Source organism: Hippoglossus stenolepis, chromosome 6 (genome assembly GCF_022539355.2).
Source record: "Hippoglossus stenolepis isolate QCI-W04-F060 chromosome 6, HSTE1.2, whole genome shotgun sequence".
NCBI lineage: Eukaryota > Metazoa > Chordata > Actinopteri > Pleuronectiformes > Pleuronectidae > Hippoglossus > Hippoglossus stenolepis.
In genome coordinates this window covers 3,287,193-3,312,172 of record NC_061488.1, presented here as the reverse complement: position 1 = coordinate 3,312,172, position 24,980 = coordinate 3,287,193, and the positions used below count along the sequence as shown (strand labels likewise).

The 24,980-nt window shown below is 44.6% G+C and overlaps 2 protein-coding genes across 12 annotated transcripts in view; both read left to right on the top strand.

Annotated features, from left to right (window-relative positions):
- plekhg5b (pleckstrin homology domain containing, family G (with RhoGef domain) member 5b) overlaps positions 1-17,491 on the top strand; it is a 63,902-nt gene extending 46,411 nt beyond the window's left edge. For 8 of the 11 annotated variants that reach the window (XM_035159013.2, XM_035159019.2, XM_035159011.2 and 5 more), the window contains 14 exons: positions 7,615-7,656; positions 8,884-9,075; positions 10,539-10,712; positions 12,034-12,129; positions 12,413-12,613; positions 13,275-13,385; positions 13,528-13,677; positions 13,767-13,904; positions 14,068-14,187; positions 14,305-14,437; positions 14,769-14,884; positions 15,037-15,191; positions 15,467-16,540; positions 17,158-17,491. In XM_035159013.2, coding sequence (XP_035014904.2) covers positions 7,615-7,656; positions 8,884-9,075; positions 10,539-10,712; positions 12,034-12,129; positions 12,413-12,613; positions 13,275-13,385; positions 13,528-13,677; positions 13,767-13,904; positions 14,068-14,187; positions 14,305-14,437; positions 14,769-14,884; positions 15,037-15,191; positions 15,467-16,540; positions 17,158-17,167 — 2,712 coding nt within the window. In that variant the 3' untranslated portion in view covers positions 17,168-17,491. The remainder of the gene's footprint in view (positions 1-7,614; positions 7,657-8,883; positions 9,076-10,538; positions 10,713-12,033; positions 12,130-12,412; positions 12,614-13,274; positions 13,386-13,527; positions 13,678-13,766; positions 13,905-14,067; positions 14,188-14,304; positions 14,438-14,768; positions 14,885-15,036; positions 15,192-15,466; positions 16,541-17,157) is intronic. The other 3 variants (XM_047340288.1, XM_035159014.2, XM_035159012.2) reach the window with 2 other exon arrangements.
- A 7,169-nt stretch (positions 17,492-24,660) lies between these two features.
- LOC118110872 (ankyrin repeat domain-containing protein SOWAHC) overlaps positions 24,661-24,980 on the top strand; it is an 18,120-nt gene continuing 17,800 nt past the window's right edge. The window contains exon 1 of the mRNA XM_047340357.1: positions 24,661-24,980. This exon is cut by the window's right edge and continues 140 nt beyond it. The gene's annotated coding sequence lies outside the window, so the exon portion shown is untranslated.

The following is a 24,980-nucleotide window of genomic DNA, read 5'->3' as shown; positions in this document are numbered from 1 at the left end:
GCTTGAATGTGGGAATAGAAGCAAAGCTCACTGAGGTTCATTGATTCTTTAATCTTTAACAGTCGTCTGCTCTGAGCTCCACTTCTTCATATTTCATATAAAAAGCTGTTTGCAGCAGTAAAACTCTTGCGGGCACAGAGAACCGGCTCTGAGTTTCCATGGCAGCGGCTCTGGCACTCGCCTTTTAAAATGCATGCGTGCCTGCTTTTTATAGAATCGGGGGGGCTTTGCTCAAAGACGTGTCGATATTTGCCTGGTGCCCGGACTCGTGGCTCGGCAGCGCGGCGGCGGCTTGTGCCAGGCTTCGCAGGAAACACAGCCGAGCCCTTTTTTCTCTGCAGAGGAACTCTTTTGTTTGAATTCGGGCGTTGCGAGTCTATTATCGCATGCATGTTACAATTTATAGTCTCCTGGCAGCCTCGTGATTGGCTGCAGAGAGCTTTGATGCTCCGGATTGATTATTTTACGACGGGGGGAGCCCGGGCCGAGCTCTCCGATTGGTTGAAAAGCACATTCCTGCCCAGCTGATTAGTTCCCATAAAGCATCGCTGCCCGTCTGGGCCTCGTCCTTATTGCACCATCAGCAAATAATCCATCCTTTTTTACGCCCTGACAGTATCAGATCATCTCTGATGCCCTGGAAGAGAGTCAGCTGTTTACCTGACTCAGTGAATAAACCAGGATAGCGGAGAATAAATATTAAGAGGTGTTCCACATCCGTGCAGGGTTGAACTGCAGTTACACAACTCGACGGAACTGAAACACAAACCTGAACCTTTTTTTTTGCATCACGACTTCCCTCCTGTTTGCGCTGTGACTAATTTGACTGGCTCGGTAGGTCGACAGCATTAATCCCCAGGGCCGCAGCTCAGGATGTTTTCAGTCGACTGTTTTTCCAGTGCGACCTGACAGTCAGTTTGGAGCAAAAGCAAAACTTCATACGTCGGGGGTAACACAGACACACGCACACACAATGCAGTGACATTTCTGTGGCTGAATCACAGCGATCACACACGTTTTGTCGTTCACTTTTACTGTGAAGAGAAACCTAGGGGCGACTTTTACAGTGTCTGCACTCGTAAAAAGATATCGCAGCCGTCTGGGACCTTGTGACTTTCAGTGAAAGAACGTTCAGTACATTGATCCTTGCTCCTGCAACGTTTTTATATAACGCACACGTACCATCAGTTGCCATAGCGCCGTGAATACAAACACTTCAACAACACACGACTTGATCCAGAGGATGAAAAATCACTGCCACTCGAGTCCCATCGCAGTTTTCTAGTGGGATGGTTCTGGTTTTCCCGGTGTCGGATTCTTCATGTGTGTGTCAGTGCCCGGGCATCCCATAACGCCCTTCACCCAACACATCACGGAAAACACCTCCCATCAACTTAATGATGGGATGAGTACTGAAACTTTTCTTGTGCTGGAAAGCAGGTACTTCCTGTTCAGAGCTGTAAAGAGTTCTCTGAGCAGATGGTTTCTCATCATCCCTAAATATTCATTTTGAATTATTGCATCACTCTTTTTGTGTTTAAAAGGGGATTTAATAGAAAATACAGTTTCTTGGTATCATTGATGAAAAAACTCTAATGTTGAAAATTATATAAAAACAGGTATTTATGATATTCTGCTGCGTCAATTCCTTAAATAACAGCTGAAACAGTTTTTTCTGATCCGTCTCTAGTATCTTTTATTTAAACAAACAGAAGCTGAACAGAGAAAACAAGAAACTCCACTTTCAGACGCTTCAAAGTCCAATAATCAATCTGAATAATGAGAAAACAATCATCAGATCAATGGATAATGAAAATAGCTGCAGCTGTAGATCAGATTCTACCTGATTTTAAATGTTTATTCTCCGGCTGCCTGTTAAATGAAAAAAGGGTTAATTCAGCCGATAGCACTTTATTTTACATTATTTTCACACTGTTTCTAAACCTAAAGTTTCACATCAACAGTAATAATATTGAAAATATCTATAGCAAGCACAAAAAAAGCTCAAAATGATCTTAAATAAACAAATAAAATACAATTCCAGCCTCTCAAACTTGAGGACTTGTTGCCGTTCTCAGTTTTTCCTGTGTGAACTGAATAATTGTGAGATTATGAAGTTTGTTTGGACAAGAGAAACCGTTCTAACACAGTTTATAGCCCTGACAGATATATACAGTAATATAATCTAGATGACTTGAGTCAGTTTCACCTGTCGTTCAACAGAAAGAGCAGGGGCCGCTGGCGCTGCCTCGGGGGGGGGGGGATGGAGGAGTTTGTTATGCAACAGGCGAGATACTGTCTGTAGATCGTGTTGATTCATAACAGACGCGGGAAAGAGCTGACAAGCGCTGCAGAAAGGCCCCCGGGGCAGAAGACACACACGGTGACACAGACACATTTCACCTGATGGGACGGGGAAAGGGAGCGGCGAGCGGCGAGTTGTCTTAGCATCTGCACACTGAGCCCGGTGACAAACAGTAACACGCATGAGCTGAATCCTGCTCATTCAATACACTCAGTTTGCTTTGTGTAGCCGTTGTCATCACTGCATCTTTACCTGCCGCATTATCAAACTGAGGGCGGCTGTCACGTCCAGCAGCCGTCGCCCCCCCTTCTCGCTATCTGGCCTTTCTTACGGCCTCACAGTGGGGGGGGGGCAACTGTCGAATTAACACGCAGCCACTTTGAATGACAATGGCTGAATGAGTGGTGGTCACACGGGGCGTCATCGCTGGAACGTCCTCAACAACAGTCGGTATAGTTTGTTAATGGAGTGAGAAGTATCGGTGACTGACGTGAGAAGAGCTCTGACATGGATGTTAAACTTTGGAGTGTGCACGCTCTCAACAAGTTCCCCCTGACGTCTGTGACGGGTTATAACAGAAAACATGTCGGAAAACATTTGATTAAATGGAAAAAGTTGTACAATAACACAACATATGTTATGCACATGCATGAACAGACCTTATGAGCAGAGTTGTTAAAGTCGAGTAGAGTTGAAAAGGTCAGTGGATTCATCGATGAGTCAATTGACAGCAGCAGATTCAAAAAGTTCAAACATTTTTCAAGCACAAATTGTTGAATATTATCAGATTTTAGCTTCTTTTAATCTGAGGATTTGCTGCTTTTTTTTGTTTTATATTATTAGAAATGAATATTTTTTTAACATTTTGCAGGTGGTTTAACACTAAAAATTGAAAAATGAAATGAATCTCTCTGCTCTTCTTCTGTTTGCGTCACTGTGTCGATGTGATATTAGTTTAACTGCTCAGGTAATTACTCGATCCAGTTCATCCAGTGTGTGTGTCTGTGTGTTGAAGAATTCAGATGACTCATGTGTCTGGTAGCAAAAACTTAATAATATTAAATGTGATTCCCCATATGGTGCGGGAGGAGTTACAAGCTTTGTGTGTGTGTGTGTGTGTGTGTGTGTGCTGCGAAGACAAAGCACTTCCCCTAATGCCTTCAGGTAGAGATTACCGGAGGCTGAACACACACCTTTGCGATTGTAGTGTGTGTGACTGTTGACCTGCGGTACAGAGAGGCTGCAGGATCACAGACTCTCACTCGGCTCGGCACTTCTTCACTCTGGACTCTGATTCCCTGGAAATGGATTCCTCTAGACCCTTTCTTTGATTACTTTTTTAGTTTTTACGTCTGGGGGGGGGATTTAGTTTTTGTGGACGATGGTGCGTTTCGGTCGTCTCACGTCCTGGCACAGCTGGGACCTGCTGCATTTGGACTCGGACATTCCCGAGTCGCCTCCTCCTGACAAGAGGCCGTCGCCGACTGACAGTCAGGTGAGAGGTTTGCTCAGGACTGATGCTGCTGCTGCTTCAGTCGGAAGTTACGATGATACATTAGTCTCCAAACAATACTTTTTATAATAATAACTGCTAAACATTTGGTGAATCCAGCTACCAAATGAAATGATTGGATGCTTGATTGTAAACTGTCTGTTCCCAGTTTATTCGGGACACTGAGCTCAAACTAATCTATAACACAATAGTCCTGAGATAAATCCTTAATTCACTCTTTGATTCAACTTTATGGTCAATTTGGAAGCTGATTTTTAAGTGTTGTCTTATGCCACCGTATTTATATCAATATGAGGAAGCTAAATATTAAATCAAGGCTCTAAAATCATCACAAAGTTAAGTTAACTCCTCTCTGAGTCATCTTAAAAAAACAAACAAGCATGAGAACTTCCCTGAAATGTCTGTGGGGTTTTTCCAGGATATGTGAAGATGTCATGACTGACAATTAATAAGCAAAACAAGGAGCCGGTTTAATCGAGAGAAATAACCAGCAGATGAATTCATAAAGAAATGAATTCATCATTTGTTGCTCTGAACGGTTGATTTTACGTTTTTAAAACTCCATTTGCAAAAAGTCGCTTGTCCTTTATCCTGAGGTTTGTTTTGAATCACTCTTATCTGCCCTGCTGGAAACATCCGAGTTGTAGTGTTTGTGTGTGTGTGGGGGGGTCACGTAAAAGGAGCGTTGTTTTGAAAACTCATCTCTCACCTCAGGCCGAGTGTGTGTCTGTGTGTGTGCGTGTGTGTGTGTGTGTGTTGTGGTCATCCGGGCCGTGCTTAGTGGAACTGAAGCGGCCTTGAAACGAGCCTCCTGTTGACCGCTGGCCGATTCTTTTAGTTTCTATTTCCTGGTTATGCACACGTGATATATGTGAAAGTGTGTAAGTGTGTGTGTGTGTGTGTGTTCAGGCTGTCAGGAAGGTCAGTGTCGTGCTGTTTTCCCATCGTTAATCAACCTACCTGATCAAGGGGAGCTGTTATCAGTTGACTCACATAAAGGGCAGTAGCAGTGGGGTCTGCAGATGGGGTGGGGGGGGGTCGGCTGTGCTGCTGCTACCTTCTTTGTCGCCGCTTATTTTAATTCAATCCCGACCCATTTAAAGATTTTTCTCCCTTCCCGGCCAAGGTTAGCGCCACAAACCCGCAGTGATAAGATAAGGCCCGTGAGCCAACACGGGGCCTGATATCATTAGCCTGACCGGCCCCTCCGCTCCGGACCCCACAGAGCCAGTTCCCAGATGGCAACAAAGAGGCCTCAGGATTCCACTGCCCCCCTGTCCTGACTGACAGGTTTACACAGGAGGCACAAGGGAAACCCTGTAAACATAATTAGTTGGGACGACAAGATGAGAGCGGCTTAGTGTTTACTGTGAGGGTCTGTTTGCCCGGGCTGAGGGTTATTACCTGCAGAAATACAACCGGCTCCAACCACCAGAAGGACTCAGGGGGGGGGGGCTGAAAGCAACAGTTATTCTCATTCATCTGTTTTGCTTCTCATCGATTAATCGCTTGGAAATATTACGTTAACAGTTAACAGTCTAAAACCCCAAAGTTTACAAAGATATTAAAGTAAATCTAAACTCTTGCACAACCAAAAAAACATTCATCTCCTATCGCAGCAGTTTCATATCAGTTTTCAGTTTTGCTTGTACAAAGTTTTCAGACTTTCCCCGCGGCTCCTGGAGGAGCTGGTGCTTATCTCCCGGGCATAAGCCGCCAGTTAAATGTGCTGAAACAAGCAAGTAAACAAAGGGAATTTCCCCTTTGGTCATTATCGGGACATTTCTTTCCTTGTTTTGGCGAACGAGCCCGGCATTGTTCAGAGGTCTCCGGTCAAAACAGTGATCGGGAGATAACACTGAGAATAATGGGCCGACTTCAAAATAAGAGTTTACAGTTTACACCCTGTAAATCTCTCTCTTCATATACGGTTGAGAGCTTGAAATAAGCTGTAAAAAAAAGATTTTAAAAAAGTCAAACTGGTGTGAGTGGTTTGTTTGTTTCTGCCGAATCTCCACCAGCGTCAGGATGTGTGTTCAAACCAGGGAGCTCCCTACGACCTGTCACTCAGACTCCTCCTCCAAATATTCACATCAGCCTCCTCTTCTCTTTTTTTGGGGGCCGTGGCCCTGCCTCCTCTTTCCTGCCCAACACAATGAGCCAGGATCCTCCTGGTTGCTATGACTTCAGACCAGTGCCTGTATGAAATGCAAGCAGACTGGGCGCCACAGCGAGAAGGTTTCACCACTGACTGGTCGGGACAGGACACAGATAGCGTCCCGGGTTCAAAGGGAAGCTCAGGCGCAGCAGGCGACCCGGACCCTGTCAGCCGGAACGCAGAGTGCGTGAAGGTCAACGCAGGTCTCTTGATCTCTGGACAACGTCGGCCGTGTCACAAAGTTGCCTCTCAGCCTCTGGGACCGTCTCGTCACAAGCCCCGGCGGTGAGGGCGGCGTGGATGTGTGTGTTTCACGGTGGCGGTAGAGAGAGAGGGGAGGCGAGGGGCTGAGCGAGAGCAGCAGCTGGCTCCAGAATGGGCTGCGACCCATGAATCCAACCGGAGGATTAGGATGGTTTTTGTTACGTTTGACATGCCTCTGGCTTCAATGGTGAGCACTGTTAATGTGGTGGGAAACTTCCCTCGCTCTGTGATCGTACTTGCAGCTTCCTGGACCTGTTTTTGTCTCTGAGAAACGAGTTCATGTGATTTTTTAAAGACACTCAACATATTTATTTATGTTTCTTTTCAAGCTTGTCTTCATGTTTATGATCTAATGTGTAGAAGAAGTCTTTATCTGGCCTGTTTGAAATGTCTCCGCTCCTTAGTGGGCGTTCGTCCCTCAGTGTTCTGGCAGCAGCTCAGGGTCCAGACTCCCTGTTTGTTCACTGACACCAGTGTGGTTGAACTTTTGGACCAGATAATTCTCCCTTTGGAAAAAACATCCCCTACATGGGTCCGGGCTCGTTTCTCTTCCACTGAGGCGACGCATCACTTCCCTCTGTGGTGTTTGTTTCAGAGCCAGCGTGTCTATTTGCAGTTAAGTCTCTCTCCTCTTTGGTCGTCATTCAAGAAGATAAAGGGAACTAAAAGCTGTTTTAAAACCAGCCGGACCCCCCACTCAGATTTACTTCCTGTTACGCAACCCTGCACAGGCCACTTGTGGGGCTTTTACTCCACTTAAGTGTCTCTACATAAGGGTCCGGGGACGTTTGCCCTAAAATGGGAGCCTGCATGTGCAATGCAGAACAATTTCCCCCCGAGCTACTCATAATATTTACATTTCATTTTTTGTTTAAGCTTTCCGTTACATATACGAGCCAGTCTTCATCAGTAGTGTTCATCGGGGTCGTTTACTTCCAGAGGCCGTGATGCACGTCCTCAAAACGTCTCTTCCACAGTTCTGTCTGCATTGCGTCTCCGCGTGAGACGTCTGTCCTCCCGTCACTGTTCAAAATCCAGTGTTCAAACTCCAGTTTGTTTGATTTACTCACACACAGCTCTGTAAACAGCAGTCTTTCTATGGATGTATGTGCAGACTCCCTCTGATTGGTGGAGGCCTGAGGGACAGACTGCAGGACGGGGGGGTGAATCTGTAAATTCAACGTTTTGCAATAAACGTCGCTATCAACAAAACACTAAATGCGATTTTAAATCTGAAAGTTTAGAGCACTAGTGATTAAGATCCTGTTTATATCCGGACTACGTCCAGTCTGAATATGGTGTTTTCAAACTAAAACGATATCACATGACTAATCCCCGTAAACTGGGCTAACGCTAATCTTGTTTTTCTTCTAGAAGGTGGGTAATGTGATTGAAGACGAATCAGCAAAAGTCAAGGCAAGTCAATTTATTTATACAGCGCATTTCAAACAACAAAAGCGGACCACACACACACACACACACACACACACACACACACACACACACACACACACACACACACACAGGCAGAGATCAAGACAAACACAGTGAGGAATATGAAAACAATTTAAAATAACTAATGCAGTAGCCCCAAAGCTAAGACATGACTGAAAAGACCCAATTAGCAAACGTCGTTGTTTCCAAACATAAAACAGACTTAAAATGTGGATGTGAGTTTTCAAACTAAAACGTTTTAGCGGAGTAGTGTGGACGTCGTAGCCGAACTTATGTGTTTTCAAACAAAAGTTGAGATGAGTGATCTGATCTCAAAGGTCCGGAGGTGGCCACATTCTTTAAAATTAACAAAAAACATAGTGTGAAGCCTTCAGTGGCCTCAGCCGCTTGAAATCCCATAAATATGCTGTGACGTCACGACGTCTGGTGTTTTGACTGCATTGTGTGTTTGTGTGCGTGGGGGGGTGATCAGTGAAAGAATCTCGTTGGAATGGTCGCTCAGTTTCAGTACCGGTGTCAGTGTCCTGGAATGTGAGTTCGTCGTCGCTGTGTTTGAAGGGCAGAGGTGGGGGTGTGTGGGGGGGTCGCTCGGCGGCCTGCTGACCCTCAACCAGCTCCTCACCAGCAGATTCCTCACCAGTGACACTAACGGCAAAAACAACTGCTTCCTCAGATACCGAGGTGGCTCCTGTTTGTTTGCTCTGCCGCTGCTCGTAAAGTGGACAGAGATTGCATGAGTGAGGGTGCACAGCAGGGCCTGCTGACAGGGTAACAATGGGAGAGGAGGAGGAGAAGGGGGGGGTGCGATGGCCAGACTCGGGCCGTCTGTTCCTCTGGAACAAGCTCCCGCCTGCTCCTTGTGATGTAATGAGCATTCAGTGCGAGGAAGTGGCCGTCCTTCCCTCTCCTGTTTGTGTCTGAGCATTAGGACGGCTTTAAACGGTCCCGCTGATGTCATCCTCCGTAAAGAATTCCCCCTCCGATTTCCTGTTTGTGCCGTCCTTGTGTATTTCTCCCTCTCCGTCATTGTCTCTTTCCATCCTTCCGACTGGAAACTTTTGTGTTTCCCAGTGCGGCGGTAAAATCACTCGTTGCCCCTCGACGTCGGTCTTCTTTCATTTTCAGATTTGTGTCCTTTCATTGTTTTTCTCTGACGCTACGGTTTTTTTCTCTGTCTGTCCTTTTCAGGGTCAGGCGCGAAAGAGGAAGAACATGACGGAGTTCCTCGGAGAGACGAATATTCCCACCCCGGAGGCCCTGGGACAGATCGGTGGCTCCCTGCCCAGCGGCGGGCCCGGGCCCGACAGCTGGAAGAACCGCGCTGCCAGCCGCTTCAGTGGCTTCTTCAGCTCCAGCGCCGGAGCCGGGCCCTTCGGCAAGGTAACGCTGATCCGGCATCACGTGAAGAGCATGTCCACTTTCTCTAGGCTTTAACAAAAACCCGCCAACGACTTGGCCAGACATGTTCTCAGATTAAAAACAACATTTCAAAAAACAAACAAAAACGGTAGCGAGCAGCAGAGGGAGGAGGTCAGAAGGCCGTGTCTCCCCCGGTGAGGTCATTTCCCTCTAAAGTCTCCTGACTCGCTGGCTCACATACTTTCCTCCCAGCGGCTCTGGAAATGACGAGCTGGAAGAAAAGCTTCATGCGCTCGCTCCAGTTCCATCCATCATTCTGCCTGATTCAAAAAACACACGGCTCGCTCTCTGACTGGGTTCAGAGGAATAGACGCTCGCCTCCGTGCAGAGTGGGATTTGGATTGAGCTCGTAAATATCCCCCAGCTGTCAAACCTTTCCCTTTTTACTTCTCAATCAGACCTTGTTTAACAATAATGATCCACTTTCATTGTGCTGAGTCACACCCCCTTTATTCTAGTACATTTAATTTCAAGTACTTTTCATTTTTAGTCCACAACATATACTGTAACAGCAAATATCTGTACTTTCTACTACTTTACAAGATCACATTGTTTTTTTTAATATATATATATATATATTTTAAAAGTAATCAATAACGAGATCTGGATATCTGATCCAGTCAGAGTGGACAGGGAATAAGGAATTAGGGAATAGGCTACACTTTTTCTTATTTCGTTTTTAAACTTTAAGTATATTTAAAAGCAGGTACTTAGTTACTTATACTCCAGTTAAAAGAGAAAGTTAATGTGGTACTTTTACTTCTACTTGAGTTCGCCTTGGTCCATTTATTTGTACTTTTACTTAAGTAAAATCCACCAGTGGTAAATACCAGGTTTCTTATTTGTTAGCCACATTTATATTGTATAGATATGGATTTTTATATGAAAAAACGCCCTGTTTTGCAATGTTAAAGAAATAAACAATACCTGCCCCCTTTGTCCAAATCCAGGCCAACACGAGTTCTTTGTTGGTCCCTGTCCCATCCTTGCACCACCATGGAAATCTGTTGTGTAGTTTTTGTGTAACGATGTTGACTGACAGTCGCACTAACCAACAGAAAGTGGTGAATACTTCACCTCCCTGGCTGAGGTAATGAATGTATATTAAAACTCAGTGCTGTACCCTCCTCAGCCTCTATTGTTGAAACGCTCTCAATACACAGAGCTCATTTTCATAACTACATAAGAGCTGCCGGCTGGAACAAAGACCTGAATAGCAGCCGCCGCTGGGTGTTGGGGGTCTAGGCGCCAGTAGCGGCACGGTTCATATGCTAATCCACGTCTTTACTTACAGTCTGAACCCCACAACACACAGAAGAGACACAAACGGACACTTTGCTTTCACGTCTCCTCGCCGTCATGCTGTTCGCCGCGCTCCGACCAATTAGGCCCCTGTGTCTAATCGTTGTGATCCCATCTCGCAGGACGGGGATCGTCTGGAGCAGCTCCAGAGCAAGCTCCACATCTACATGCAGTTCGGCCTGCCCAAGGTGCCGCGGCAGCTCTCCTTCCACCAGGACTCGTGGGAGGAGGAGGAGGACGAGGAGACCAACCTGGTCCTGGAGGACAGCTGGCAGTCACTGCTGGACGACTCCGAGGTTCGACACACACACAAACACACAATCACACTAACACACACACACGATCATTTCACACTGAGTATATCCAGACTGTGAAATAATAAAGATAATGTATCTAGAGGAAACATTAAGTCAAACAATGTATAATGTAAATTATAAATGGGGACAAAGAGCGGTGAGAGCCAAGTTTAAAAAAATCAAAGAATTGTTCTAACTTAAGGAAATGATTTCATACAGTTTCATACAAGTATCAGGAGGGAGGTCAAATCTGGTGATGCAATCACAGTAAACGCAAAGGAATGTTATCTGCACGATGAGATTATGTACAAAGTCAATTCAAAACGCGTATATACACAAAGTTTGTGTTGTTTGCTTCACTCGCTCCAGATGAAATATTCGAGCTTGAGTGAAAAATGAGTCTGTATGCGATGTCGCTGAGAATGAAAGTCAAATGAGAGTAAACACAAATGATCACACGATTATTGTGACAGCAGCATCATGTTGATATATTATATTACATACTCAGTACTCATGAGTATATTACACTTCAGTGTTGTGTCATTCAAATGAGGAAATGATGCAACTTGATTCACATTGAAAATAGCTGAAGTAAAAGGAAGAAGGAAGTTTAATCTCAACCTGAACGTTTAACCTTCATATCTTAATAATGTTTCCCATTAGAAACACAGTAGAAACATTCAGGCTGATTCCTCTGCTCTGTCAGATTAATCCTACAAAGTCAAATTTTATACTGAAAGTCCTTCACTGTTGTGTCTTATTACCAACATGCATATTCATTTCTCCCGCCCCCCAGCTTCTGACTCTTACTTCCTTATCATAAATCTCGGCCACACTTCCTTCTTCCCCCGATGCCGGTTTTCCCAGAACCTTACAAATCATTTTATAATTGCGCTCCTGTCGCGGCAACACACTGTAGTTCACACCCTGTCGCCTGTCAACGTGCACATGACGAATCAGGACGGTGCGACGCAGCGATGCAGCTGCTCGGCTGCTTCACCGGCTCCTCGCACATTCACTTCACACCTGGCTGGTTACACAAGACGTGCACGGACGCCAGCGCTCGCACTTTCCCCCGGCGCTGTTGTAATCAGATGATGATGTGAATGACTGGAATATATCAGAACGCTGCCAGAAAAGTTATTGAAGTGTATCTGAGTACAAGTGTGTATAATAAGGCTGAGGTTAGCAATGCATTAAATGTAATAATAGTACAAATAATAGACTTTTTGGAACAAGTTGAATGTGACTGAATAATGAAAGTACTGTAATAAGTACTGTACTGTTGTATTAATACTATGTTTGTTCTGTGTGTGTGCAGACGTTGACGAGGAGACAGTTCCACCAGCAGGAGGCGATATGGGAGCTGCTGCACACGGAGGCTACCTACATAAAGAAACTCAGAGTCATCACTGATGTGAGTGTGAAGGCTGCAGTCTGCTGACACACACACACACACACACACACACACACACACACACAAAGATCACGATGCACTGATACTGGAAACAATGTGCCTGTTGTATAAGTGACTTCTGCACCGAGACAGACACACAATGAACCTGTTGTGGGGAAAACAGAACTTTTAATCTTTACGACAGCTCAGTAAACTGTCGGCTGAGGAAGTTGAACTCGAGCTCACTGCAGCGGCTCCGCGTCAGCTCCAGCATCCCACTCAAACACATGTTCACCCTCCGCAGCTGTTCCTGTGTGGGCTGCTGAACCTGCAGGAGAGCGGCCTGCTGACGGAGGTGGAGCCCGCCAAGATGTTCAGCAACATCCAGGAGCTCGTCCTCCTGCACACGTCCCTGTGGAACCAGGTCATGCTGCCGGTCCTGGACAAGGCCAGGGAGGCGCGGGCCTTGCTCGACCCCACCGAGCTCCACCACGGCTTCACGACGGTCAGTTGATGTTGCACCGCAAACACATAGATCAACATTCAAAATATCCATTTTGTAAATAAACTTAATTTAATGTTAATGTTTTTAAATCACATGAGATCCCACAAGACAACATTAATAGTAACAAATAAATAAAAAGCTTCCTTCAAATCAGTAAATTTACCTAAATTGTAATTATTTGAGTTTTTGTTTTTTATTAGATTTTTAAGTATTTTTACTTTGTTCTTTATTTGTGTGGCACTTTCTAACTATGTTTTGAGAAGTGCTATATATATATATATATAACATAATTATTATTATAAAAGATAAAAAGGTTATAAATGAAATTAGCTGTTTAGAGATTAAGAAGCAAATTCATTTTTTTTATGATTTTGTTATCAACCGATCGTAGGTTCAGTACAAAACTTTATTTTTCTTATTAATGACAATTTGATAATTCAAGCAAGTAAATTATAAATACATTCATCTATACTTTGACAATCTGTGGGTTTTAAAAGAACGTTTTGAGATACATGCTCTTAATTATATGACTCGTGTAAATACCACAGACAAAAAACACAAATCATTGCCTGGATATGAGAATATAACGTATATAACATAATAGCATCACAGAAGTATGCATGTTCCTTCATATCTCTGATGCCCGTGTGTTTGTGTGTAGTTTGGCTCCAGGTTCCAGCCGTACATCCGGTACTGCATGGAGGAGGAGGTCTGCATGGAGTACATGCGCACACTTCACAGGGACAACGACCTCTTCCGGACCTACGTCACGGTCAGTTCTCCCCGCTCTCTTTCACCGTGACGCCGTTAACCCGCGAGTACACCCTGTGCTCGTACCCTCCTTGTTGCTTTTCTTTATTCTTCTTGATTTCTGGCTCATTAAACGTTTGATATCCTGTCTTTGTTTGGCTCAGTGGGCAGAGACACACAAGCAGTGCAACCGTCTGAAGCTCGCCGACATGTTGGCAAAGCCTCACCAGAGACTCACCAAATACCCCCTCCTGCTGAAGAGAGTTCTGAAGAAGACGGACGAGCCGTCGGCCCGAGACATCGTCAACAACATGGTGAGGAGAGATAAATATGCTGCTTTCTCACATGTCGTCAGTCGCCTGTGGTTTGTGGTTTGTGTGTAACTGTGATTCTCTCCCTCAAGGTGGCGACGGTCGAGGGCTTCATCAACAGCGTGGACTCGCAGATGCGGCAGCGTCAGGAGCGACAGAAGCTCGCCACCACCTCTGCCCGCATCGACTCCTACGAGGCTGTAGAGGGCAGCAGTGAGGAGGTGGAGAAGGTGAGAAAGGAATCCTGGATGTGATTTACTTTAAAACATTCCATGTGTTTTCTTACGTGTACAAATATAACAAAACGTGACATTGACAACGTCTTCCCGTGAAGAATAAACCTGCGTTCCGTTCCTCTGACTGACCACATGCTTTTGTCCTTTCCCGTCTCAGATCCTCAAGGAGTACAGCCACTTCGACCTCATGGCTCCCATGAGGGGCGTCTCGCCGGAGGAGACCCGACAGCTGCACCTCGAGGGGGCTCTGAGGATGAAAGAGGGCAAAGACAGTCGGGTAAGATGGATTCACGTGACCGCTCTTATCTCACAGCTCTCACCTGGTTCCTCAGGTTTAGTGTTTAGTACGACGTGTGTTACTGTCAGTGCTGAGTTGAGTTTATTTCCCACGCAGATGGACGTCTACTGTTTCCTGTTCACTGACCTGCTGCTAATCACCAAGCCAGTAAAGAGGCTGGAGAAGGTGAAAGTCATCCGCCAGCCGCTGTTCATGCACGACGTCGTCTGCAAGGAGCTCAAAGACCCCGGTGAGTTTAAATCAGGAGCAGGGACACGGCCAATGGAAATTATATATCTGATGTATCGAGACATTTTTAGATTAATCAAATTTTAACTGTTTTACAAGTGTCAAGGCTTCAATTTTGGCCTTTTAAATGTTAATGTGAAACAGAAAAGCAGGAAATCTTCACATTCAACAAACCTTTAAGATTTGACTTTATTAATCAGCTGCTGATGATTAAATGATCGATTAATTATTATTTACATGTTAACGAGTTAAACTAGTTAAACTTGTATAACGTGTAACTCCGATAAGTGAACTCGTGACCTGATGCTGACGTCTGTGTTTTGTCTCTTCAGGCTCGTTTATCCTCATCTACCTCAATGAGTTCAAGAGTGCAGTGGCGGCCTACACTTTCCAAGCCAACAGCGCCACCCAGGGGCGAAGCTGGATCGATGCAATCTGCAATGTCCAGGTCAGAAAATCTCTTTATATCTGATTAGATCTTTAACACGTGCAACTGGGGGAAATGCAATCATTCCAAACTCGTATATTATTGTTGTATTTACAATAAAAAAACTAGCATCTTTGCTAAATGTACTTAAATGTGTTCTTGTTGTTCTGCAGAACCAGCTCCAGAGGCTCCGCACTGAGGAGGGCCTCCGACAGCAGAAGAGTCCGAAGACGTGTTCGGGTGAAGTGGAGGAGGAGGAGGAAGAGGAGAGCAGCAACTCCACCACAAGTTCCCCGTGCTTGAGGCACAAAGACCAGCAGAACTCCAGGTACGCTGTCTAATAATTCCAGAATCCATCTGTTAGTGTCTCACATATCTCGAGAACCCTTCGTCTTATCGGCTTTACACTTGGCATCAGTGTTGTGTGGTTTAATTTGGTGCAACACATTCAATATGGATAAACTGTGACTACATTCATTCTTTATTTTCTTGATAAAGTTTAGATCTGATTGTTTTCATTTATAGTTTTTGCTTTTAGAGCTGAATTCAAATGAGTGGATTGTCGTTCGCCATCAAATTAACTAACCAAACGTCTCCTTTCAGCCAATCAGACGGCTCCACTGAGACCCTGTCGGTGATGGAAATTGACGAACCCGGTGAAAACCAAGAGTCTCCTGCTCCCAACATGAACCTTGAGGCCACTAAGACGGACTCGGACTCCGACGTGGCCCCTCGGTCCGAAGGCTCTGAGGTCCAGCGGTCTCAGTCCACGAGCTCCCACAGCGTCCACTCCAGTATTTACTCTGAGCAGGACCAGGAGGCGAGGGCGGACGGCGAGGAGCTGGAACCCCAGTGTCGCTCGCTCTCCATGGACAGCGCCTACGGCACCCTCTCCCCCGAGTCCCTCCTGAGAGAACTTCAGCCACAGCCCAGTGAAGGAGAGGAGACCGAGGAGGAGGAGGAAGGACAGGAGGCAGAGCGGGAAGGAGGAGACGTGGATGAGCTAGAAGAAGAGCAGCAAGGGGAGGAGGAGGAGGAGGAGGAGGAAGAGGAGGAGGAGGAGGATGCTGCCTCACTGGGGTCCCAGCTGTCAGTCGTCCAGTCCTCCAAACCTCGCCGGCGGCCTCATGTCCAGGCGCGACTGCATTGCCTCCAGAGGCTGTCCACTCTGACCTTATCCCGCTCCGAGGACAATCTCCTGCAGCGCCTCTATGGTAAAACCCCCGTGTCCCACAAACACTCGCTCAGCACCCGGGAGCAGGACCCGTCGCACTGTGGGGACACGAAGACGCCGTCGCTGGTACACAGCAGGAGCCTGACGGAGCTGGGCCAGAACTGCATGGAGCTGCTTTCCGGTGACCTTGACCAGTCTGAGGACTCCACGAGCGCGCCGTCTGGCAAAGTGTGCGCCAGCCTGAAGAGGGCGGAGGCCAGGCACGGCCACAGGGCGCCGGCCGGACAATGTGAGGGTAACGAGTCGCACAGCAACAGCTCGGACGGGGAAACGTCTCCTTCTGCCTGCGTGGAAAGGAAAAAGGAGTCGGCGGCTGACGGTGACTCAGGGGAAACGTCGCCCAAAAAGAGGAAATCTCCAGCCCAGCAGCACAAGAAGCTGACACTGGCTCAGCTGTACAGGATACGCACCACTCTCGTCCTCAACTCCACACTCACTGCATCGTAAGTCTGAAATCACACACTCATTCAAAAGAGCTGGTTGATATCTTGAAGATGCACTCATGGGACTTTTTGAGAGTTAGATTAAAAGATAAGTTTATAAGTCCGGTAAAAATGTCCAAAACATCTGGGTTCTGGACTTTCTCTGGAGTTGTTTCACATATGATAAATGCAGCAGGAGGCAGAATGTAACATATCAATTCTGCTGTAGATGTTTTTTGTTCAAAGCAAATTGACTCTTATCACTAAAAGCTCTGGCGTCCTGTTGTCTCCCCACGTTGACACATCCGTCTGCGTCTTCTAAGCGTGTGACTCCAACACGCCTACTCCAGATAATCTCCTGCTGTACTTTCACTTGGGCTCACTCGGACTTTCTCTGGAGTTTTTACTACAGGCGGCCGGCAGGAGAAACTCCAGACAAAGTCCGGAGTCCAGTGCATGTCTGAAAGAGATTAGCCTAGCTTAGCACAAAGACTGGTAGCAGGGGGAAACTGTTAGCCTGGTTTGTTCAAATTAACCGAATTCCATCTACCAGCGCTTCAAAAGCTGAATGATTAACAAGTCGTATCTCATTAGTTTAACTCAATACTTATAAGGTGTCTTTCTCTTTGTTCCTGCAGGGAGGTATAACCACTCTTCCAAACAGCTGATCAGTGGCATGTGGACATTACAAGGAACAACATGGACTGAATTTCTTGAGACACAGATGCACTCTCTCTCGCCGCCCTCTCCCTTCCTGTTGCTTTTTTCTTTTTTTTTGGGGACACTGACTCAAACCATTTTTACATTTGAACAATAACAATCCTTTCTTTTTTTCACCCTTTGCTGTTGCATTGGTTTCCCGAAATCTCTTGAAGGGGGAAAGGAGAGGCAGAGAGACAATTAACTGCTTGCACTTTGCAACGGAAGTAGCATTACCGGGGCTGGGACCTTGAGGTGGACTGGGGAGGGGTGGGGTGGGGGTGGAGAGGAGTGTGTGCGGGGGTTTGGACGTGCTGCCCCCTGGTGGAAGTGTTCGGACTTTATCCTGCAGCTTCTCTGTCGAAGAGAGGGAGAAAGAAAACTCTCCACACAAAAAAGAAACAACCACAGCACCTACGAGGACGTCCTCCGAATACTTGTACTACTCCTGGTTTGAAAAAAAGAAAAATTGCACAGTTATCGTTGTTTAGTAGAAGAATCACTAAGGAGTGAAACTACATTTACAGTCACGCAGTGAATTAGAACTTATTGTTTGCTGTTTGTGTGTGTGTGTGAATGTGTGTGTGAATGTGTGTGTGAGTGAATGTGTGCGTTCGAATGACACATGGTCCTTGATTTCCTGACTGAACCAAAACCGATTTCCCCGTCTCCTGCAAAGACGCGAACGCACCCGAAAAGATGGAAGACACCCCCGGGTGGCGTCAAAGATTCCCGACAACAAACACACCCAAGTGGTCCAATCACAACTCGGCTACATTACCACGGAGACTGACCCTTTTTTTTTTATTTAACTGTTAATCTTTTTGGTTGAACTAATGCCCTTCGGTATGTTGAACTAATGACAGGATGAGTGGATTGTTCCTAAAAATGCAATGACTGAATTTGTTCACTCACCCTTGAGGCCTAAACGTGCGACACACACACACACACACACACATTGACACACAGACACACACACACACACACACACACACACACACACACACACACACACACACAGATACGTTAAGTGCACACGAGAGAACTTGGTCATAGGAAGAACATTTAAAAATAAAAAAAAAAGAAGTCTACACTTGAATCACCTGAGTAACGCCTGTGTTTGAGCACCTTTCTCTGAGACATTTCATTTCCTGTGTTTCTTTACTTTAATAGTAACATTGATAGGAGATTGAAAAAAGGTTTGCGTTGGATGTGAGTGAATCTGCCGAGCTGGTTTTAGTGGGAACGGCTTTTTCCAGGAGTTTAAAAAACAAATAAATAAAAAACCTTAACATTCACACTGAGTTTTTTTCACATCGGTGATTTATAACCTTGTTTCCAAACTTTGCCCAAAACCAAATAGGTTCAACTGTTTACTTTTAGTTCTTGTTTATGTGTAATATTTATTATGCCTGCTATGTTTTATATATAAGATTATTGTTTATATTGTTTTGCTTCCATGTTTTTTTTGTTGTTGATGTAGTCTTAATCTTTTTTTTCTCGCCAGGCATGAATGTGCTATGAACCAAAATCATTTGTTTCCTCTTTCAGGAATGACTTTAAAGTGTCTTACAGAATAAAAAATCCTAAATTCACAATCCCCCGTTTTAATGGTTTAATCCATTGTAATGGAGTGATTTGAGGAGAGAGGCTGAATGTGAATGGCATCGCATTAAAAAAGACATGAACTTGTCCCACTCGCTCTCGTCCCTCGTTTTGTTTTTGACGCAGACAGACAGCAGGTGGCGAAAGGAGGTTTACGGAGGTGAAGAAGAATTAGAGAGCGGTCGTGACTGCCTGTGTCTGCAGTAATAATGACGTCATCTCTCTTTTGTTATGTCACGACGTTGAGATGAACCTGTTGCTTTTGGGTCACATTCAATTTTATGTTTATCACCAAAGACGGAAGTGAAGAGAAGCTGGGGGGGGGGAGGAAGTATTGATACTGAAGAGAAAGCAGTTCCACCAAGCTATAAAAGTACACGTTCAAGTTTACTCTAGTAGAATTTAAAAAAAGGTGTAACAGCAAGTTGTACTTTAAGTATTAAAAAATAAAAGAAGGCACAATTTTTATCTACTAATTTCAATATGGTTATAAACTGACGCCACTAAATATTCCTGGTTCCAGTGAACAGTGTACATGAAGATTGACGTCTTTCAGTTTAACCAAGAAAACAGGAATACAACCAAATAAAGAGAATTTGAATTAAGAAAACATCATTTTATATATAAAATATCAGAATTAATTCTGTAAATTAGAATGTTTCATATTTGCAAACGCACACAGATCCTGATATGTCTGTGAAAAACTCACATTGAACAATTTTTATTATTTGTTTATATCGGCTGAGTTCAGATCTATAAACATGTTAAACTGTTCATTTTGTACTGTGGCTGTTCACGAGTCTAATGGTTTTTGAACTACACCCAGAAATGTTTATTAAAACACTAATGGACATAAAATAAAGTAGTTTTAAAAGCATTTGTTAGCTGCAGCTGTAAATGCATCCTACATTAAAAGGGTTTTGTTTGTATAAACTTGATTTTTAATGTATCTAAGAAGGTTCAGTACATGAGTGAAAGTACTCTCGCACCAGGGGTGAATCCTGGGGCGGGGTCGGGGGGGGCACTGGCCCTAGCTGAACTCCGATTGGCCCCTGAAAGTGAAACACTATTTGTGTTACTGAGAGTTAAACAGCCTTCATCTGCTTAGTCCAGTTTCTGGGAACTCAGTCAGATCACATATCGAGTACAGCTGTCTGTCTGTCTGCTTCTCAGAAGGTTCATGTGAGTCTTAACAACACGAACACACACACACACACACACACACACACGCACAGACACACACTCCCTGGACGTCCGAGCAGAGCGGGACCTGATGGCCCAGAGTCACATCGTGGCCAAGGTGTATTTACAGGTGATTATATCAGCTAATCGGTGGATTACAGCATGTTGAGTCCACACAAGCCCGTAAGCTGCAGGGAAAAGACAGTGCGGTCCTGTGGGATTTTCTGTTTAATCCGGTCCCACAATGCAGCGGGGGCCCCTCCCGCTCTCACATCTGGCCCGCTCGGGATTTACTGTTGTAATCCTCGATTTTAAAACTATTTTATCGTGCTTTACCGCTGATACGTTGGACTTTAATTACTAAAATGCAGCTTTCTATTTTAGCAATGAAGTAATTACACATCCCTGCTCTATTAGCCTGTGCTTAGTAAGTAATGAGGTTGTGCCACAGTGAGCCGTGGGGCCACGGTGGCTGTAGGTCGCCGGCATCCTGCCGATTATTCAACACACAGAAAGACATTATAACACAAAGAGGCCGGAGCCTGGAACCTTTCTGCTGCAGGAACAGTTTCTGAATCCTTGTTTTCACATTTCCCGAGCGAGAAGCTTGACTCGTGTGCAGAACGTTCCCCACTGTGCACGCTGCATTTGTTTAATTACACGTCGTGTCCCTCTCTGCATGACGTCTGGTGAATCCGCGCCGCTGCACGCAGCTGGGGCAGCGGAGGGGTTAACACCACTCGCTGTGGCAGATGTCAAAAACCATGCTGTAAAAAATGTCCGATTAACACAAAGGGGCACTTTGGCAAATCCTGATTATAGGAGCACTTTCATTTATTAAACGCTGCCAATCCCCTGTACTCTTTCTGAGCGGGGATTAAAACCAGGTAGACACCATTGTCTGTCCAAACAATCCCTCTGTAAGCTCTGGCTGTTTCCTGGTGCCCTCGCCAGACCTGGACGGCTGGCTGGCCGGCCGGCTGGCTGGTTGCCTGCCTGTAATCTCAGTAGGGGCTTACAGTATAGGTCACTACTACCACTACACATTCCCGTTCATCAACATCATCCCCTTTAGACGGACTAGGTGATTGGATTTAGGACATGTTTTACAGGGGCAGAAAAAACAGGGAACAGCGAACTAAAGCGTGTTTACAAGCGCTGTGCTGTGAAAAGGCCCCCGTGGACGAGTGGCGGCCATATGGAATGGATAACCCACGTGAACATCTGCCCTCGATCAGTACCACGCACCGGCATCAGACTGGTGGAGGCTGCGACCTTCACATGCGGCACAGGAACATCTGGTTCTGCTCTCATGGATCCCAGAGATCAGCGGTAACCAGTCAACCAGCTGAAGAGACGTTCAAAAGAACTAACTGTTCACACTCTGCCTCCACTAACTCTTCCAAGTTTAACTCATAATCCCCACGTCTGCTCCTGAGTTATGGTGTTTAAATAAAGTCACAGTCAAGTTGACCTTTTCCCATTTGGACATAAAATTCTCATCAGGATTTTGATCCTGGGACATTTGTCGAGTCAGAATTAACACAAACGTGTTTTATGAGGCTGCACTGACCTTGAACTTTGACCTTTGATGACGATATATTAAATATATATTTTTTAAACAACCCATAAACATCCTGATTTTCCTCAAAGGAGGTTATGTTCTCACCCCTATTTATTTGTTTGTGTGCAAGCAAGATAGATGGGGCGTCGATTTCCAAGGTATGAATACCTGGATCTTCTTTTTGTTAAAAATCGGGTACATTTATGGAACAGATATCTACGAATGTGTGTAATTTGCAGCAGCTTGATGGAATTTAAGGAGACTGTTGGGCCTTGATGGAGGAATGAGCTCTACTGAGTTCCTCTGCAGTTGTTTCTGTATTTAAATTTTGAGCAATGATGAGACATTTTACAGTGTAAAACTCAGCTGAGAAAACTCTCTAAATTACAGTTTGACACATTCCTGTACTTCCTTCTTTTGTAAGGCCGACGTGTGGATTCACTAAGTCTGCAATATTCAAACATCACCAGGGGCTGATTCATACGTCTAAACGCATCCTCTCAGGTTATTGCTCTTTTACTGCACAGAAACATTTACTCAAGTACTGCACTTAAGTCCAGTTTGAAGTTCTGGGTACTTCACATGAGTATTTAAATTCCTCCTCCACCACATTTATTTAAAATGTATGAATACTTGTTCAGATTAAGATTTTACAAGTGCTTTATGTTAAACCAGTGATTTCTCCTCTGCACCTCGTAAATGGTTTCATTGAAATAAGGTACAAGTTTCCAATATTTCACAAAAGGCAGCAAACATTAGAGAGAAGTACGGAAAAACTCAAAACTGATTAGTTTGTCTTTTCTATCAAGCATCTCACGACCCCTCAGATTTAGGACTAAATTACCAAACTATAAATAAAGTAAATAAGTAAAATCTCTATCTGTACAGCTGCAGCATGCTGCTTCAAACTGATGCATCAATATTAACAATATGAGAAAGTCCTTTTTTGATAATACTTTGGTGACAGGGACGCTTCTTCTGCAGGACAAGTTCTTTTACTTTTAATACTTCCGGCATTAAAATGTAGTTTTAGGTCTGTTTTAATGTTTTTATATTGATACTTTTCCCTAAGTGAAGTATCTGAGTACTTCAAACTACTCTGATGCCTTGAACAAAAACTAATCATGGCTCCTTTGTCATCATTCAATCCCCAAACAGCAGCGGGAAGGTGATAAATGTATATTACCAGCTGCTCTCTGGCATTAATTCATCGCACAAAGACGTGGCATATGCCAGAGGATCAAATTTCTCTATCATCGTAAAAGTTGTGTTGTTTTCTAAATTGAAAGAGCATAGGGTCCCACTTTCACGAGACGACGTAAACTCCTCACCTCAATAATTGTATCAGCTTATAAGAAGCTTACTGTAATTCCAATATTGTCTTCTTAGGGGCGGGCCGCCTAAAACACGAAACACAAATCATTTTTGCAAATTAAATGAAAACCCCATTCAAAGAGAAGCTATACTGGAGGAGCACGGAGGGATTAGCATGTAAGTCCGGCACATTTAATATTTACGGCGCAAATCGCACAATTAATCTGACAATGTGTTCTGTGTCTAATACCTGGTCTGACGAGGCCCGACATCATTATCAGTGAGGTGCACAGGGGTGGGGGGGGGGGAGGGAGCGGTGCACAACCAATCCAATTGTTTTCACATAATATTATCAAATGGGTGAATTAACCTTTTTGGAGTGGGCGCTCTACGGAGGTGGAGCTACTTCAGTCACGTCTTATTGTCTGTGTGCTGAGCTTTTTACAAACAGTCTGTGGTGCAGAGTGAAGTTAGAAAACCTTGTGTTCATCCCACCTGGTTTATCTGCAAGGAAGATTTTCATTATAGAGGCCTGAACTGTCTTTAGAACAGTTCACTCGTGTGGTTTGAATGACTTTCTGAACTGCAAAACCGACACAATCTTCAAAACTAAATTCAGAACTTGTCAAAAAAGAAAAAGTTCAATATAAACCACGGGAGCAGCAAAACAAACATTGTGCTTTCACTTTGAAGACAAATTGCCAAACAGGAAGTGGTTCTATGAATGTTCTATATCTATATACACTACGTTCAAAGTTTGGGGTCACGAAATTTTTTTCAAGCACTGTTTTAATGAAGATACATTAAATTAATCGAAATACACTCTATACATTGTTAATGTGGTAAATGATATTCTAGGTGAAACGTTGGTTTAATGAAATATCTATGTATAGAGATTTCAGCAACTATCCCAGTGTAATCATTGTGTTAAAGTAATGGATGATTAAACAACCCTTTATATGTACACAGCTGAAACTGTTTTGGTGAACTATAAACTGGAGCTAGTGAGTATCTGGCATACATTTGTGATTATATCAATGAACTGATAGTCTGTTCTGTTCTTAATGAAGGCTATTCCATAAAAAATGTCGGCTCCCAGAGAACAGACAACTCTAACCAAAAGAGGCCAATCAGCAGAGACAAGTATATATTGTTAAGCGGTCCTCACGAGCTTTAAATGTCCTGTCAAGCTACCCGATGGCAGAAGTGCAAGAAAAGCATATCGAGCCTGAAAAGTGATGGAAGAAACACATTGACAGGAAAAGGACAAAGTTTGGATCACAGAAGAAATTGAGCGAACAGTGAAGTGCTGACACAAGCATGGTAGGTATGATGTCTGGTGTTTGGTAAGAAAGATTTAAGGAATACCATTTTGCCCTAAATTAGAACTTGACAGCTTGGTGAATGACTCTAACCATTGGGCGCCGGACGAGGCCCAAATGTGGGAGGGCTTCAGGATTCTAACAAATTAGTAGAATGCTAAATTCTCATTAGAAAAACAAAATTTCAATAAAAATTATTTTAACCTTGTCAAGTCTACTTTTATTCTTTCTTTGATAAAGATTTGGAAAAAAACAACGTATGTATATATATATATGCACCTGTGTGATGACCCATATCTATCTATCTATCTGTCTGTCTATCTATCCATCCATCTAGATATAGATATATAGATATATAGATATATAGGGGGGGCAATAGCCCAGGGAGCCATAAAAGCTAGAACCGCCACTGTTTTGATAAGAGACGTTCACGGACACTTAAAATCTCGGGAATCTGGAGACACAAGCCCCTCAGATGCGGCCTCGTGCGAGCCGCTATAATAAAACATCAGCAGAAAAAAAGAGAGAGAGAGAGAGAGAGTTTCCTGCAGGAGGTGCTGCTGAGTGTGAAGGGTTAACGGGAGGAGGCGCAGCTCCTCTGGGTGGAGTGAAGCTCGCAGAACTTCAACACACAAATTAGCCCCGAAGGCTCCGATGCTGCTGCGCTGTGTCTGCGTGAGAAACAGCGACGGGGACGCGTAGAGAGAGAGAGAGAGACAGTGAGAATAAAGAAAAAAGACGCGTCAGCTCCGTGCGTAAAAAGATCCAACCCGTG